The sequence below is a fragment of the Musa acuminata genome, chromosome BXJ3-5 (genome assembly GCF_036884655.1).
Source record: "Musa acuminata AAA Group cultivar baxijiao chromosome BXJ3-5, Cavendish_Baxijiao_AAA, whole genome shotgun sequence".
Taxonomy (NCBI): Eukaryota; Viridiplantae; Streptophyta; class Magnoliopsida; order Zingiberales; family Musaceae; genus Musa; species Musa acuminata.
This window is the reverse complement of record NC_088353.1, coordinates 31,632,318-31,648,603: the sequence shown is the minus strand read 5'-3', so window position 1 is coordinate 31,648,603 and position 16,286 is coordinate 31,632,318. Positions and strand designations below refer to the sequence as shown.

At 32.4% G+C, this 16,286-nt stretch overlaps 1 protein-coding gene across 10 annotated transcripts; it reads left to right on the top strand.

Moving 5' to 3' along the window:
• Positions 1 to 2,525: 2,525 nt before the first annotated feature.
• On the top strand, positions 2,526 to 16,015 carry LOC135637572 (uncharacterized). Of its 10 annotated transcripts, none has more exons than XM_065150175.1 (8): positions 2,527 to 2,999; positions 5,254 to 5,376; positions 7,025 to 7,135; positions 7,559 to 7,702; positions 7,817 to 8,029; positions 8,173 to 8,380; positions 14,743 to 14,834; positions 15,888 to 16,015. In XM_065150175.1, the coding sequence occupies exons 1-7, from the start codon at positions 2,631 to 2,633 to the stop codon at positions 14,811 to 14,813; spliced, it is 1,239 nt and encodes a 412-aa protein (XP_065006247.1). In that variant the 5' UTR covers positions 2,527 to 2,630; the 3' UTR covers positions 14,814 to 14,834; positions 15,888 to 16,015. The 10 variants fall into 10 exon arrangements, with proteins under 10 accessions (XP_065006254.1, XP_065006253.1, XP_065006252.1 ...); XM_065150174.1 differs by lacking the exon at positions 15,888 to 16,015 and adding an exon at positions 15,343 to 15,589; XM_065150173.1 differs by lacking the exon at positions 15,888 to 16,015 and adding an exon at positions 15,175 to 15,589.
• Positions 16,016 to 16,286: the final 271 nt, after the last annotated feature.

Here is a 16,286-nt window from a genome sequence, read left to right as displayed (position 1 = left end):
GATATGAGATATCCGTTGGAGCCCCTATCTTATTGGATATCCAATAAGCCCCTAAATTATTAGATCCTATAGATGAGATCCAATAAGAGCCAATGTGAGATTATTGGATAGAGATATACTAATCTAAGAGGCTTGAGTAGTTGGATAGAGATCCAATATCCAATAGGGCAAGATCTATTAGGGTTAAGTTGACAAAAGACCTCTATAAATAGGAGGGAACTAATGCTTCATAGGCTAGAGCTTTTTAGTTGTCTCTCGTATTCTCCTCCTTCTCTCCACCTCACATAGTAGGCTTGGAGTTTTGAGGAGCATCGTCGCAGCCCTACTGTATGGATCACCGCTAGAGAGGAGGATGCTTGACCTCCTTTACCCTCTCTTAGAGATCTGTATGGATTCAGGGATATACGATCTCTTTAGGTAACACAATATTTAATATACGCAGTTTTCTATTTCGTGGATTTTATGCACCAATCTTCGCATGACGACGAACACACCTTTGGAAATTAGAGATTTTGTTTTTATGTTCTTCCGCTATGCATGTGATATCGCCTCCCAAGATTTCCTAATAGTGATATCATATTCATATTGTTCGTGTGAAAGATTAGTTTTGAACTATGCTTTGGAGAAGCTTTTGACATCAAAATCGTTTACGCAAAAGCAAAAAAGGGCATCATCTGTTAGGGTTTTCTGTGCAAAAGATAATTTTACCCCTTGAAATTTTAGAAATTCGAAGTTTTGTCCTTTGTCCAAATTATGAAAATATCCCTCACAATTTAGAAAATTTCCTACATATCCCTAATTTCAAAAAATATTAATTAATTAAAAGTTTAATTGATTATTATTTTTATTATTATCTAGTAATCCTACATGATGATGATATGTATATGTGATGTATGATATATAGACGGATGATCTTGGACCGTATGATATGTGTACTTGTGATTATTATTGTTGGGGCCTACTAGCCTCCATTTTATTTCTCATTTATTATATCTTTTATGGGCTGCTCATAGGTCCAATCATAAGAATATATATTTTTAAATACTTTAGGCTATAATGCCTAAGTGAATGGATCAATAATCAATATAGTAAAATTTAGATTTTTAATTGCATTAGTTATTTCTGAACTCTTTTTCTAACCACCAAGTACTTTATTCTAATATGTTTAGTCATTCTCAAAGAAGAAAGTTGTCGTGGTATGTCATAAAATATATTTAGTGATTTGGCACTGGTCACACTAAGTCTTAAAATAAGATTTCATAATCATAAAATTTGATTAGTAGTCTCAAATCATATCATAAAGTTAACTTTTATTATTGGTAATATAATTTATATTATATTATGCTTGTAAATTACCCCTCTAGCTAATATAAACATAAATAATAAAGTGGACTTCCTATGGATAATTTTAAAATTAGCATATGAAAATATCATCATTTCTAATTGATCTGATTTCTTATATATGAGCAAATAGTTTTTCATCGCTTACAGATATTTTGCTAGTTTCTTTATAATTTTTTAATATTTTATTTCTAAATAACTCTAATATCTATCTAGTATTCTAAGTATAAAACTAATATCCAGTTTAAATGGGTGTATTGTATTAAACATTCTTCCACTGGCGGTTCTACAAACAATTTTGACATTGCATGTGACAGCTCATTCAGTATTTCCTACGGAGGTGTGGCTTATGGCTTTGCAATTAAGAAGGAAAATAACACACGCCAGCAACTGCTACATACCTGAAGTTGTGTTACTTGAATCGGATAGCAGAGGCCTGCGAAAGCTGGCGATCAAAACTGATGCGACGGAAATAGTCACTTTATTCGAATGGTCCAGGTAGTGTTGTTTGGACCTTAAGATCAAATTTGGTTGATATTATTTAGCTGGCACAGAAGGTTAGGTCAATACGAGTGGTCCAATTGAGGATTTGCTCATAGCTAGAGAATTTGTTTTGGAGGGTTCCCTCTCAATTTTGATTTTGATTTTGATGTTTTGATTTCCTAACTGAATGAATGCCTTTTTTTTTTTTTATACAACAACAAAACTGAAGACAAGGAGGAGCCTTATAATTAATTAGTACTAAGCAGAGGTGATTGATGCAGGAGCTGTTTTTGTTCCCCGCATCCGAAATGGATTAAGAGTTCCTGGTCCCAAAGATGATCTATCTGTCTATGGTGACCTTAGATATACATGATATGACATGGTTGGGATTTGCATTACTATGATCAAATTCAATATCGGAAGTACCAAAGAAGAAATATTTTAGATGTCTTTTTATTTTTATTTTATAAAAGATAAATAATAATAATAATAATAATAATAATAATAATAATAATAATAATAAATAAATAAAAAAAATAAATAAAATAAATAAAATAAATAAAATAAATAAAATAAATAAAATAAATAAATAAATAAATAAATAAAAGCGGGATTTCAACCTAAAATTATATGATAAATTATTAAAATCTTTATAAATGACACAGGGAGCTAGCTGTATAATCATATTGCCATCGCAATTGCATCATAATCGAGTAACGAAGCAATAAAAATGCTCTTCTGAAGGCTGGGTTTGGCACCAGTCTTCGGGCTTCTCCTCCCCTTGCCTTACCATCGAACAACGACCCATGTGGCGCTCCTCCTCCTACTCTCGATCCCTCCTTCGCACCCTACTGGGCGGCTCGCAAAGGCGCATCGAGTGCCGCTCCGTGAAGCACCCGATCCTGCTGTGGCCCCCTCTTGCTTTCCTCTCCTCCTCCTCCCCTTACGTTGCGGCCGGAGGCGTGGGCGGCGGCTCGGCGGCGGAGTCGATTACGTTTGTGGATGCGCCGAAGCAGAAGCTGGAGCGGGACGGGGCGGAGGTGATCGGGTACCCGCAGCTCCTAGAGGGAATCGGGTTGGGGCGCTTCCGGGATGAGGCCGTCGCTTGCCGGATGTTCCACGGGCCCGGCGCCGTCCTCTTGTTCAGGACCACGGTCTGTTCCCGACCGAGTAAGGTGATACATCTCTCCTCTTCTTCTTTCGTTACTAGTTCCTATATTTGTTTCTCCTTTTAATCTGTTTTGTTCTTGATCGTTGATATCAAGTAGTCAGAAGTCAAAATTTTGATCTCGTGTATGCTCAGGCGCTCAATTTGAATTCTTCTGTCTAGAAATGATATTTTCTTCATTTATCCTATCTTTGTGGGTTTTGATATTAATCGAGTATACCATAACTATTTTCTTTCAGTGAGATCTGTGTTTATCCTTCACTTATGCATTGGAAAGATCTCATAGTTGTAGCATAGGAAAGAACTTGAACCTGACAGGTTGATGCACTTTTCTTTCATAAATCAAGAATTTCTTTGCTTCCTGCAATATGATGGTTCTTTGTTTAAATGTTAAGTAGAGGATCCTTTCTTCCGTCATTTACTTGTGCATATCTTTAATCTTATTAACGCTGGTCCTCTGGGATTTGATGTTTTGGTAAGTCGGTATGAAGATTCTTGTGATTATGTAATGGAAGAGGATTGGCATTTGTCTTCAATTGCTGAGATGATAGGATACATGCAAAGTAAAATGAAGGACAAATGAACAAGAAAAAGAAATAAGGTACTTAAACCTTCATTTCTTCTTCTTGTTTTCCTTTTGTAGAATTCATAAAAGCATCTGAATGAAGGACAAATGAAGTCAAAGAACACATGCAAAGTAAAATGAAGTATTCCTCCTTGTCAATTGATTGCTCAACACAGCAAGTTTGATTGCTTTTGTTTTTATTGCTCAACACCTCAAATTTATTTGCTTTTGTTATTTTTAAATCCATATGGTAAAGCGATAATTATCCTAATTCCAAAATTTTCTTTGGAGCCCAATGTAGATGATCATCTTTTGCTCAAGCTGCTAATTCCAATGTCAAATTTCTATTGTTTAAAAGTTCTACGGAACCACTAAAGAAGTAGTTTATTTTATCCAATGAGTTGTATTTATTTGCTAGGATTTGTCAGTTTGTTGAGCACTCTCATCTTGTATAATATAAACTATAAATTGATAACTCTAAATTTCTACCTCAATTATCATCAGTAATATGCAAAGTACTTTAATTATTACCATAGAAATATCATTGCTCATACAACCACTTTTTTAATCAGTGGGTATCATCTTCGAGTTGCGATGCTTGAATAAGTAATGAGAGACCAATATGAATCATTGTAAACATATAAAAAGGTAAAACACAAAACAATAAAATTATTAATGAAAATCCTATTAATAAAATAAGAGATAATACTACTGAATTATTCATCCACTTTAATGAAAATACAAATATTAACTTAATAACATATGAGAGTTATTAAATCCTAATAAAAAATATTTACAATTTCTATAAGTATATGGATATATCTTAAAATTAATTATGTATAAATTTTAGGATCTTATTATTCTATGATCCAATCCTTCAATCTGAGTTTATGATCCCCTTTGCAATGAAAACAGGTTTGACATCCTTGGTGGACAAAATAGGTCTTGGGGCAAAATAGACATTCTTGGAATTTAGAATTATGTCATCTAGCAATGGATCACTTGTAAGTCGCCACTGTGATCTGTCTTGAAGCTTCTTGAGCAAATTAGGGTTTGCATTGAGGTTGGCTGAGTTATAATGTTAGTAGAAATCTGGACTCTATATGTTGGTATTTCAAATTGTAGAAGAACTTTTGCTTTCATTCTGGATGCTATGTTGAAGGACATCTCCCTACCTGTCATTTTGCTCATCATTTGATTGGCTCTATCTTCCCTTGTCTAGGTCATGTCTTGTCTCAATCCTTGAAGGATAGTGTGACTTATGACTTTAACCAGATTGTTGATACGTGGGTGAGTCATCGAGGTGATTTGGTCTGCCATACTTGTGTCACTTATTCCACTTATGAACTTGACAGTAGTCCTTGTGATATTCGTCCTATGTTTAATTTCAAATCTCTTGCATATTTTTCAATGTCTTGCTTATTTTCTCTTCTGCATCTTTATATGATATTGTTTCTTTTGGTGAGGCAGTGAAAATTTTATTTCTTTTATTTTTCATTTGAGTTTCATTTGACAAGTATAATTTATGGAAACCAAGATTAGCCTTCCTTTCAGTGTATGTACTTTATAATGGAATACATTATTATCTATTCCAGAACACTGACTTACAAACTTGATCTAAGGTATTTCTTTGTTTTGCATTAGTAGTGTTTATTGTTCATGCTGATATAATTATCCAATTATGTCTTTTATGTAGTTTGTAGCAGGGTACTGTTGCGAGAATTATGCAACCAGCTCGTCTAGTTATTCTACGTATGATGGAACAATGGATGGTCAGGTACAAATGCAAAATAGATTGGGAGCAATGATGTCTTTAGAGGTTTCTCTGTACTATATTTCGAAGGATCTGACCCTGTTGCTCATGTTATAAATTCATTTACACAAATTTTCATTATTAAGTTGCTGTCAAGCAATTCTCTTTTATGCATGAATCAACCAGTGATTTGTTCATTTGATTTATTTTCTTCAAAGCATGTCATAACTTTTAATAACTCCAAATGAAACACTGATGTTAAGGAGGTGAAACTTGAGTTTATGATCAATGTTGTTGTTTTGCTTTCTGGATTTTTCCAAATTTAGTCTTTGTAATTATTTCCTAACTAAGAAGCATATAACTTGGTGGAAGAATGGAAGAACTGTGCTGCTGTGATTGTTACTTTTCTTTATGGATTGATTAGACCATTTTACTTATGAAACCTTAATATATGCATTTTATATTTTATAGACTACAATAGTGCATATTATCTTTGACAGGACCTCATTTCTCATCCTATATTCTTTGATGATATTGTATTTCTTTAACAAGCCATCTTCTGAAGTTTTCCATTTTCCACAATCCACCCGTCCAAAAGCTTAAAAAACACAAATCTTTAGGTTTAAGTATTTTAGATCACATTCCTTAAGTTATTTTCTAAATAAAATGGCTTGAGAATGAAGATAAGTTATCGCTTGAAAAGTTATTATATCAAGAATGTTGGAGTGATAGGAACGTTAGAGTAATATGCATGGGACAAATGCTAGAGTAATAAATCATTAAAGATTTAACCTGAATGATAGGAATGTTCCTGGAACATTGGTGGTTGACATGGTTTGATAAATCCGAAGGACTTCATATAGGTTTTGAGTTTTTGGGATTAAATGTGTTTATGAACAGTTGAGGGATTTATTATTTACATTTCAAAGACATTAGTTATTGGCAATGCAAAAAGAAAAACTGCTATCTACAGAAATGCATTTCGTAATATCAAATTAGCCGTTACTACTAGAAATAGAAAGTAGAAACACATTTTTTTAGGTTTTGAATTTTGGGGGTTAGATGATCTCATGAGCAGTTGAGGGATTAATATTCACATTTTAAAGCCATTACTTATTAATAATGCAAAAAAGAAAAAACTATTTACAAAAATGCATTGCATAATAACAAGTTAGACATTACATTACTGAGGAGAGGTGATGCAGGGGTTCTTTTGTTCACAAACTGAGCTATTTTGTTCCCTACATCAATAGGCATTGGATGGATAGTTTTCTGATCTCAATGAGGGATCATAGATGGAGCATAAGGGCTTTCTATTATTAATTTTATTTATTTTTGATAAGCGTGTATGGGCTGATCTAGTGTGCTCAGATGTTCAGATGAACAATTTTCCAAATATCTGAGATTGGATGATCGGTTCTTCAATCTCATATGTTAAATGAGCTACCAATTATCTATGAGTATTTGGTAAACAATCTCTGATAATGATTGATTCCTGTTTTGAAATTTCAGATGTAAGAATATATTGTTTTTTTCTGAGAACTAAACATGCAAAACATTAAATGCATCAGTTTTCTTACATAAAAAATGCTGACAAAAATTAATGTTTCAACATGCTCTTAAAAGAAAATAATCTGTTTGTGGGCATTTGGTTAATAGTTTCAGCTTCTCAGATTCTATCTAGTAAAAGATGAATGATTAACTATTTCTACAGAAAGTTTGTAAAGTGCGTGATTGCAACTATTCTAATCTTGAAGAGCCAGTGGAGAAAAAAGTTGGGAAGAACATCTCATCAGTGGAGAAAAGAAAGTTCCTTGTTAACACGGTATGCAGTATGTTTTTGTTGTTCATTCTTTCTTGTACTAATAAATGAACAAAAAAGGACATTTATCTAAAGCTTTTGGAATCTAGTTCTTAAGAATTCATATTCCTAGGATAGGTGATTGGGCTTCTTAAGTATAATAATGATTAGTTTTCTGCTGCATTCCTTGAGTAAAAGTAATTGTTACAAAATAATATTAAGCATTACCCAGGATAATTGATGGAGTATGTTGTTCTCTGAATGATGACCAGATGAGGAATTCTTGTTTAAAGCATCTTCTAGGATAAACCATAGAGGATTCTGTTGTTAGAGAAATAAATGCTCTTTATTATTATTTTTACAATATCAACTATATAAATTTTCTTCATATGCACCACCTTTTTTCCTTTAAATTGATCATCTAATAAATAAAACACGCTTTTCTAGCTTCTTGACCTTAAAGATTCCAAAGAGGCTGTATATGGTACCCTTGATGCTTGGGTAGCATGGGAGCATAGCTTTCCTTTGGTTACACTCAAGAAGGCACTTCTTGTTCTTGAAAAGGAGGAACAGTGGCATCGAGTTGTACAGGTATCAGCATTTTTTGTTGAAGTGTTTTGAACTTCATTAGTTTCACCTTACTTGTGCTCCTATTTCCGTCTTCTTCTAGCATCTAAATTAAGGGTGAAGTATAATTTCCATTAGGTGATAAAATGGATGTTAAGCAAGGGCCAAGGAACAACAATGGGTACATATGAGCAATTAATACGCGCTTTAGAAAAGGACAACAGGGCTGAGGAGGCCCACAGAATTTGGGTGAAGAAGATTAGCCATGACTTGCATTCAGTCCCTTGGCGATTTTGTGATCTTATGCTTTCCATCTACTACAGAAATAACATGCTAGAGAGGCTTGTAAAGGTACTCTTTTCTAACCATATGCCTTTTCACTAATGGACAATTATGTCAAAATAATTGTCTCTATTTTGTCTCGAAGTTGAATGTTAGATCAATGATTTCTGGTATTTTTATAGCTCCCTTTTGTCCTTTCTCCAACTATGCAGCTTTTCCAAGAACTTGAGGCATACGATCGAAAACCACCAAGTAAATCAGTTGTGAGAAAAGTAGGAGATGCATATGAAGTCCTTGGTTTATTGGAGAAAAAGAATAAACTATTGGAAAAATATAATAATCTATTCAGTGAGATTTCAGACAAAACTTCCCGGAGTTCTAAAAGATCCAAGAGAGTTGCAGGAATCAATGAAAGAACAGGTATATCGCTGCTTTGATTTTAAAACAAGTAACTTGACATCTGAACTTGGTAACCTTAACTTTTACCAGCCTGAACTGTCAATGAAAAAGATTGATAATAACAAGTCACAAAAATATCACCACATTATGCTGATCCAGTAATGAGAAGCCATAAGAGTCAAGAACATACAAAATCTTCAGATATTCACATGCATAGCAAGCCAAATCAAACTTTGAAAATCTGTATTAGTGTCTGAGATGTTTAGGAGCTTTCTGTTGACGATTGACCTTTATTTTACATATATTCACATCCATACCAGTGATTATGCTTCACTGTTACTAGACTTCTTGACTTTAAAATTTATGTCTTTTAGCTTTATAGAATTTGTTTCTTTATATTTTGTCCGTGGTTATAGTTGGATGCCTAGACAGCTGGACACAAACAGTTCAAAGCCTCTCTTGCTTTCAAAACTTTACTCCTAGACCCATATAAAAGAAAATGGGCACATTTTCTAAAAGAGCTCCTAGTTTTATTTTTTTCCCTGCAAAATGCTCCTATTTTGATTTTTTCCTGCAGAGTGCTTCTAATTTTCAAAACAATAAAAATACACTCAACAACTTATTTGTCCTTTTCCTCATCTACGTCCCTTTTCAAACTCATATTAAACCAACTCATTCAATTTGATCAACTAATTCAAACTAAATCAATTGATCCGTTACTCGAAAATTTGAGAATTTTTGAAAAATGTTTGATATGATTTTCATTAGGACCTCAAAAATAGTGTAGCCCCATTCAAAAATAATATAATAATATTCAAGTGGTTTTAATCCCAAAAGGTGATAAAATAAACCTTAAATTAGGTAAAATTAAAAATAATAAAATTTATATCTTTAAAATATGAAAATAAATAAAGGTATCTATCAAGGATTTTAATTTTGAAGAATACCGTTCGTACCAAGCGGTATGTATCAGTCCGTCAATAGATTGGTACACGGATCGTCCGTTACCGAGTGGTAGCATCGATCGGTGTTGGAGAAGAAAGAAAGGGAGAAGAAAGAAGAGGGAGAAGAAAGAAGAAAACCTGGAGATCCGGTGCAGCGACAAAGCCTCGACGACGTCGCGGGGAGAAGCGATCTCTTCTCCCCAGTAGAAGAAACCGAGTGAGGCGATGCCTTTCTTTTTTTTGTTTTTTTTTCGCATGGGAAAATCGAGCGATGTCGCCGAGGAGATGTCGCCTTTCCTTGTTTTTTTGCGTGGGGAAATCGAGCGACATCATCAAGCCCTTTTCGTTTTTTTTTGCATGGGGAAACCGAGGCGACGTCGCCTTTCCCTTTGCGTTGGGAAACTGAGCAACGTCGCCTCCCTTTTTTTTTTTTTTTTGCGTGGCTCCTCACGCAGGTAGAGTTATCATTTTTTTTTTATATATATATACTGAGCGGTATACCGAAATGTATCGCTCAGTATACTATCATAATATATTGAACTGAGCTCAAAACTCCGGTACAGTACGAAATCACAAACCTTGGTATCTATTTTAAAGGCTTATAAATAGAAAAGAATAATCATTTAGGCCTTGGTAAGTTATTTACGAGGTTTCCTAAAATTTTAAGAAATTAAGGGACAGATCAAATGTGAGCCACACTATTTTTTAATGGGTTACACTCTATTTGAATATAATCCAAAAACAATATAATCTCATTGAAGAACTTCATGTCTTCAATTTTGTTTATATTATTCAAATTTTCTATAAAAATATTCAAATGATTTTTGTCCCAATGGGATTGTAAATTCATCTTAAATAGGTAAAATTAGAAAAAACATAAATTCATGCTTTTAAAAGGCTAAAATAAATAATAAATATTTATTTTAAAAGCTTAAAAAATCATTTAGGTTTTTATAAGTTGTTTGAATGATTTTCTAAAACCTTGAGAATTTTTGGAAAAAAATGAGATATGATATATATATTGTTTTTGAATAAAGTTACTTTCTTAATATGGTTCAAACACAGTGTAACACTATTTAAAAACAGTGTTCCTCAAGTCTTTAAAATTTTTTATATCCTTAAAACAGTGTTACTTGTATATTATTATAATGTGCTGCAGGATGCTCATTATAATAATATATATAATAAAAAATGATCATTTAGGTTTTTACAAGTTATTTGGAATGTTTTTGAAAAAATTAATTGTTTTTGAAAAATGTGGGATGTGAATGACACTATTTTTTATTGATGATGTACTATCTTTGAATAGGCCTCAAAGTATAGTGTAATCTCATTCAAAATTAGTGAAACTCAAGTATTTTTTTGTTTCTTTATGTTCAAGTGATTTTTGCCCCAAAGGGTAATAAATTAACCTTAAATTGTGAGAAATTAAAAAATGATATAATTTCATGATTTGAAAGGGTTGAAATAAATAAAATTTATCTATTGTAAAGGCTAAAACCTAGAAAAAATAATCATTTAGACTTTTGTAAGTTATTTTTAATGTTTTTTGAAATTTAAAACATTTTGGAAAATGGGCTGTAATTTACATTGTTTTTGAATGAGATTACACTGCTCCTCAAAATTTAAACAGTGATACTTAGGTCTTTAAAAACTTTTTCATGTCCTTAAAACTTCAGAATACATTCTATAATAATATTCAAATAGTTTTTGTCTGAAAGGATGATAAATTATCTTCAATTAGGTAAAATTAAAAAAAGATATAATTCCATGATTTTAAAAGACTGAAATAAATAAAAATACTTAATTTAAACTTAAAGTAAAAAAAAAATGATCATTTAGGCCTTTTTAAGTTATTGTTAAGGTTTTCTGAAAATTTAGAAATTTTTGAAAAATATGGGAAGTGAGTTACATTTACATAAATAAAATTTTTTGAACTGTTTATATTGTTTTTGAATACGATATCTCATTCAAAACAAAACAGTGTAATGGTCTTTAAAAATTTGTTGTCTACCTCAAAAAAATTTCTATACTAATATTAAGTGATTTTTATCCCAAATGGGTGGTAAATTCATCTAAAATTTAAAAATAAAATAATTTCATAGTTTTAAACGTCAAAATAAATAAAATATACCTATTTTAAATGCATAAAAATAAAAAATGATAGTTTATGCCTTTATAAGTTGAATATGAGTTTGACTTTGGTTATACTATTTTTTGAATTGGACCCAAAAAATAATTAACCCATTTGAAAGTAAAGTAACTTAGGTATCCAAATTTTTTTTGTGTTATTAAAACTTCAAAAGATCTATAATAATACTCAAGTGGTTTTTTGTTGTAAGGGTTATAAATTCACCTTAAATTGGATTAAATTAAGAAAAGACATAATTTCATGCGTCAACAACTGAAATGAATAGAGGTTTTTCTAAGGAATTTGCCCAAAGAAAGTTATTGTATGTATAATAAAAAAAAAGAAAAATGAAAATGACTTTGTTAGGTGGACACCTCACCTAATGCCTCTAATGTGGTGCTTGTCTAGATTGTGCTTTAGAAAAAGAGAGCCTTGCCTTGGTGTGATTGAGGTGCTCCAAGGGCGCCAGCCTTGCCTTAGTGCTAGGTTGGTCCTTGAAGGGTCTAGTGAACATTGATCTGAATGAGGTCCAATACATATTTTTTATCCACTTATTCTACAGAAAGTCTTGCAAAATTTAGTTAGATTTCACTTCTCTTTAGAGACTTTGATTAAAATAAAAATTTCACATTGATTATTCTGCTTTGCCACCATGAAATGTAGTGGTCTAAGCCAGTTAATTCAACCATGAAATACCTTAGTTGTAACGCAGTAAAAGCTAATGGAAAAAATTTCGGTATAAACTCTTGTAATCTAAAGTCTGACTTAGATCAGGAATATTTTAGGCTGGTCTATTTTTAGTTTTTTTGTGAGTTTGAATTAGTTCATTAGATTTATCTTTTTATAGGGTTTAACTCTTATTCAGGGTTCTCAATTTCGATACGTACCGTTCGGTACGAGCGGTACGTATCGGTCTAAGAGGATACCAATATACGGACTGCCCTCTACCGAGCGGTATTAGTGTTTTGACCGGTACCGAGGCATACCGATCGGTACCAAGGTGTACCGACCGATATCGTCTTGGATTTCGACCATTACCGAGGCGTACCGATCGGTACACCCTGGTGTGATAGGTGGAAGTATTTTTAAGATTTTAGAGTATACCGTCAGTACGCCTTGGTGTACCAACGGTACATTATAGTATGTATCGTATCGAACAGAGCTTGGTATGAACCGATATTCAAAACCCTGCTCTTATTTATGTAGAATGGTGTCTGTCCTACCTTAGGTATACATTATTTAATTCAGATAATTTTTAGATTCTCCCGAATAGTGGATGGAATTAGTTTTATATATCTACATAGAACACTAGGCTGTTTACTAAATTTCGGAAGTTTTGATACATATGGGACTCAACCAATAAAAGGTTATTTTTCTCTTGACATAACAAAAGCTGACATGAGTAGTGGTGATTGATGGACTTATATCTTCTACCATGGCTGGTCGGAGAACTGATATGTAGAAGTACTGTTTAGCAAGGCTTGAAATATCGTATCGTATCGACGTTTTGACATTCACTCGGTACAGTACGATACAGTATACCGAACGGTATATACCGAGTAGTATACCGTTCGGTATACCACTTGGTGTGTATATATATATATATATATATATATATATATAATTCGGCGACGTCGCCTCATTTTTATATATAAAATATTTTAAAAATATTTTTTATATATACAAGATTTTTTTTATATAATATTTATATATAAAATATTTTTTATATATAAAATATTTTTATAAAAGGCAACACGACTTCGCCTTTAAAATATATATATGTATTTTTTTCCTTTTCCGAGCGACGTTGCTGAATATATATATATATATATATATATATATATATATATATATATATATACCGTTCAGTAACAGGTGGTCCGTGTACCGGTCAGCTGACAGACCGGTACGTACTGCCCGGTACGGGTGGTATTATTCGAAACTGAATACCTTGCTTTTTAGAAACTAGAAGGTGTGTGCTTGCTTTATCTTCATCTTTTTGTATGTCCTTTTTTTTTCTTCTGAAAGAAGTGGATATATCACTGCAACATTTTAATATGACCCATGCTCTGTTTATCAAAGAACAAAATGAAATAGTAAATACAATTTCAATGTCTGGTCATCTTCCAGATCCTATTGGTCATTGGTTGTTTGGTAAACTTAGGTAACCAGTGAACCCTCCTATTTCCTTCTCTATATGTATGTGAAAGATTCTGCATTCTTGAAATTGCTCTTGATAGCATTTCTAACATTATTTATAAGGAACCAAGGTAGATGTGTCTCGTTGTTTAATGTCTTAACCAATATATCTGTATCAGATTCAATCTCTATTTTGTATGCCTTCCCACAGTGCATATTTTATCCTTTTTTTGATAGTCATCTGTTCATTGTACCAGCTGCTTCCTTCATCCTTCATATTTTATCTGTGGGTTTCTGCTTTACCTCCACCACTTCTTGTGTTGGAATGGATTGGAAAAGAGCTTAAACCAGACCTTACCACCTGCTGTTACCGAACTGTTATATTATTACAATATATGCAGTAGTAGAACAAGACCATACCATATTTCTTCAGTAATGCCATTATTTGTTTTAGTTTCCACTTTGATTCCTTATCAAACATAAGCTTGAGGGTAGCCACAAATTTCAGCAGGCTTCTAATTTGTTACTGCTCTGATCTGAAAACTACAACATAAATTTAGCACCACATCAGTCTATAGGTTCACATTCATCTACTTACATAGGATTTTGTTGAAATTTATGGAGTCAGTACAAATTTGCTATCTGTGCAATTTGGATCCAGTATTGCAGCAAATCTGTTCTTTGACATGAACTGGTAGGGTTTAGGGCTTTCAAAAAACTATATTCTTTTAAAAGAGAAAAAAGACATGAACTGGTAGGACCTTTTCCTGACGTCTATCATCATCAGAATAAATTTAATCCTTTCTAAATCACCTTGTTCCACATAAAAATCTTGAGTTGTCTATTCTGAATGGTAATGTCAACTGTCAACCTGAGTATCCTGTCTGACATCTTTAAGTTTGAGATGCATCCTTTCTGTATTTATAATTTGTAATGTCATGGCACGTGGTTTGAGTCTCAGAAACAGCCTCCTTCTGGGTTAAATTGTGTTGAGCCACCCATAATTTGTAATGATTTATTTTTTTCAAAGTCACATGATCCAGTTGTTTGGAACCATATCACAGTTCGTTTTTATAATGTATAGCATGTAAACATAAATTTTAAAAAAGCTATAATTTATAATTCTGCTTTACTTGGATGCATGTTTTATTCAATCCATTTATTTTCAGACAGAACTCATACATCTGCAAAAGATTCAGATAGTGGGCCTTTGGATGCAGAAATTGATGCAAGAGTTTAAGTTACTGGTATAATTTTAAAGGTAGATACATTGCAATTATATCAATTTTGACATATTCGTTTCCTCTAATTTGCTACATCGCTCATTCTACAATTATCTTTCAATTAGAAAGCTTTTTTATGTTAAAGATCTTAATTTTCATTCATGAATAATTAATTATAGTTTCTATATGGGATAAAATGAATCAGAATTTTCATTCATGACGTGGTAACAATATTCATAGGTACTATAGTCTAAGAAGGTAAAATAATTAATATTAATATTATGAGGAGATCATAACAAACTCTAATAGGATCTTATTAGAAATGATAAATAAATATTTATATGCTCTTAATTTAATTAACTGTGTTGTTTTGTACAGAGCTAAACGATGACAAAATATCCATATTGCTTGCTAAAGATGTGAACTTTTGCACATTCCCTTGATCAAACAATGTTATCAAGTGGATATCAACTTGAGATGATTTTTTTTTTCTCCGGAAATCTTGGCCTTTGTTATCTTTATGACGACAGATATCAACTCGTGCAGTTTCTTCAAGTCCTCGTGACTAGCGCGTTACCGCAACAGTGGATTGTGCTGCACTAGTAAGGTGGTCCGTTAAATTTGCATTTGTAGTTAAATATGGTCGAGAAAGATTGTTGAAGGAAATATTGTAACTAAATGTTTTATGGCTCTATGATATTGGAGACTGCAACGAGGCTGTCAATAGTCCCATCTTAAGTCTTTCAAATATTGAAGTTATATTCCAGAATTGGCATGAATTTCTTGATCTGCATCCTACTGCCTCAATCTAATCAATTAAAAAAAAATGTTAGCCTGCCTCTTTTTTTGTACTGCTTCGAATCTGTTTGTTGTGATGAAATTTGATCATTTGGCGCAAGCAAATGATGAGTTGTACTATCATAATTTAACTTTCTTTTGCCTTTTCTTTTAGGATCTGAATGCAACTTAAGAAAAATTTTATTGACGAGTTGTACTATCATAATTTAACTTTCTTTTGCCTTTTCTTTTAGGATCTGAATGAAAAATTTTATTGACGTCTTGGAAACCTGTATTCCCTTTTCTCTAAGCAGGTCGGAAGGGGTGAAGGTAGGATTTGATCCAGGACTTGTTATCAGCTATATCAACGTCTTTACTATCTCGGTGCACACTCGAATTTACCTAAGAATTCTTAATTTAAATTTTCTGCAATTTTGTGTAATGAGACTTAAGGTTGGTTAATAATTGGGCAGACAGCACCAACCTGTAGTTTTGGGCCAAAGTAGGTATGAAATTAATAAGTGAATTGATAGAAAATATGATAAATACAGTGTAAATATTAAAAATGCTAAATAGCTTAAATTCATTTCTTGTTAAGAATATTTAATTTGTAATATAAGAAAACAGTTGGAACTTTGACTAAAAAGGAGATGTTATGGGAGGTAAGTATCAAAAGCCTCTAGAAAAATTTGACTTTTTTTTTAATTATTATT

Coding starts and splice junctions, on each gene's coding strand:
- LOC135637572 (XM_065150175.1), top strand. CDS start 2,631: ATGTGGCGCTCCTCCTCCTACTCTCGATCCCTCCTTCGCACCCTACTG. Junction 3,000..5,253: donor TCTGTTCCCGACCGAGTAAG/GTGATACATCTC, acceptor TCTTTTATGTAG/TTTGTAGCAGGGTACTGTTG. Junction 5,377..7,024: donor GAGCAATGATGTCTTTAGAG/GTTTCTCTGTAC, acceptor CTATTTCTACAG/AAAGTTTGTAAAGTGCGTGA.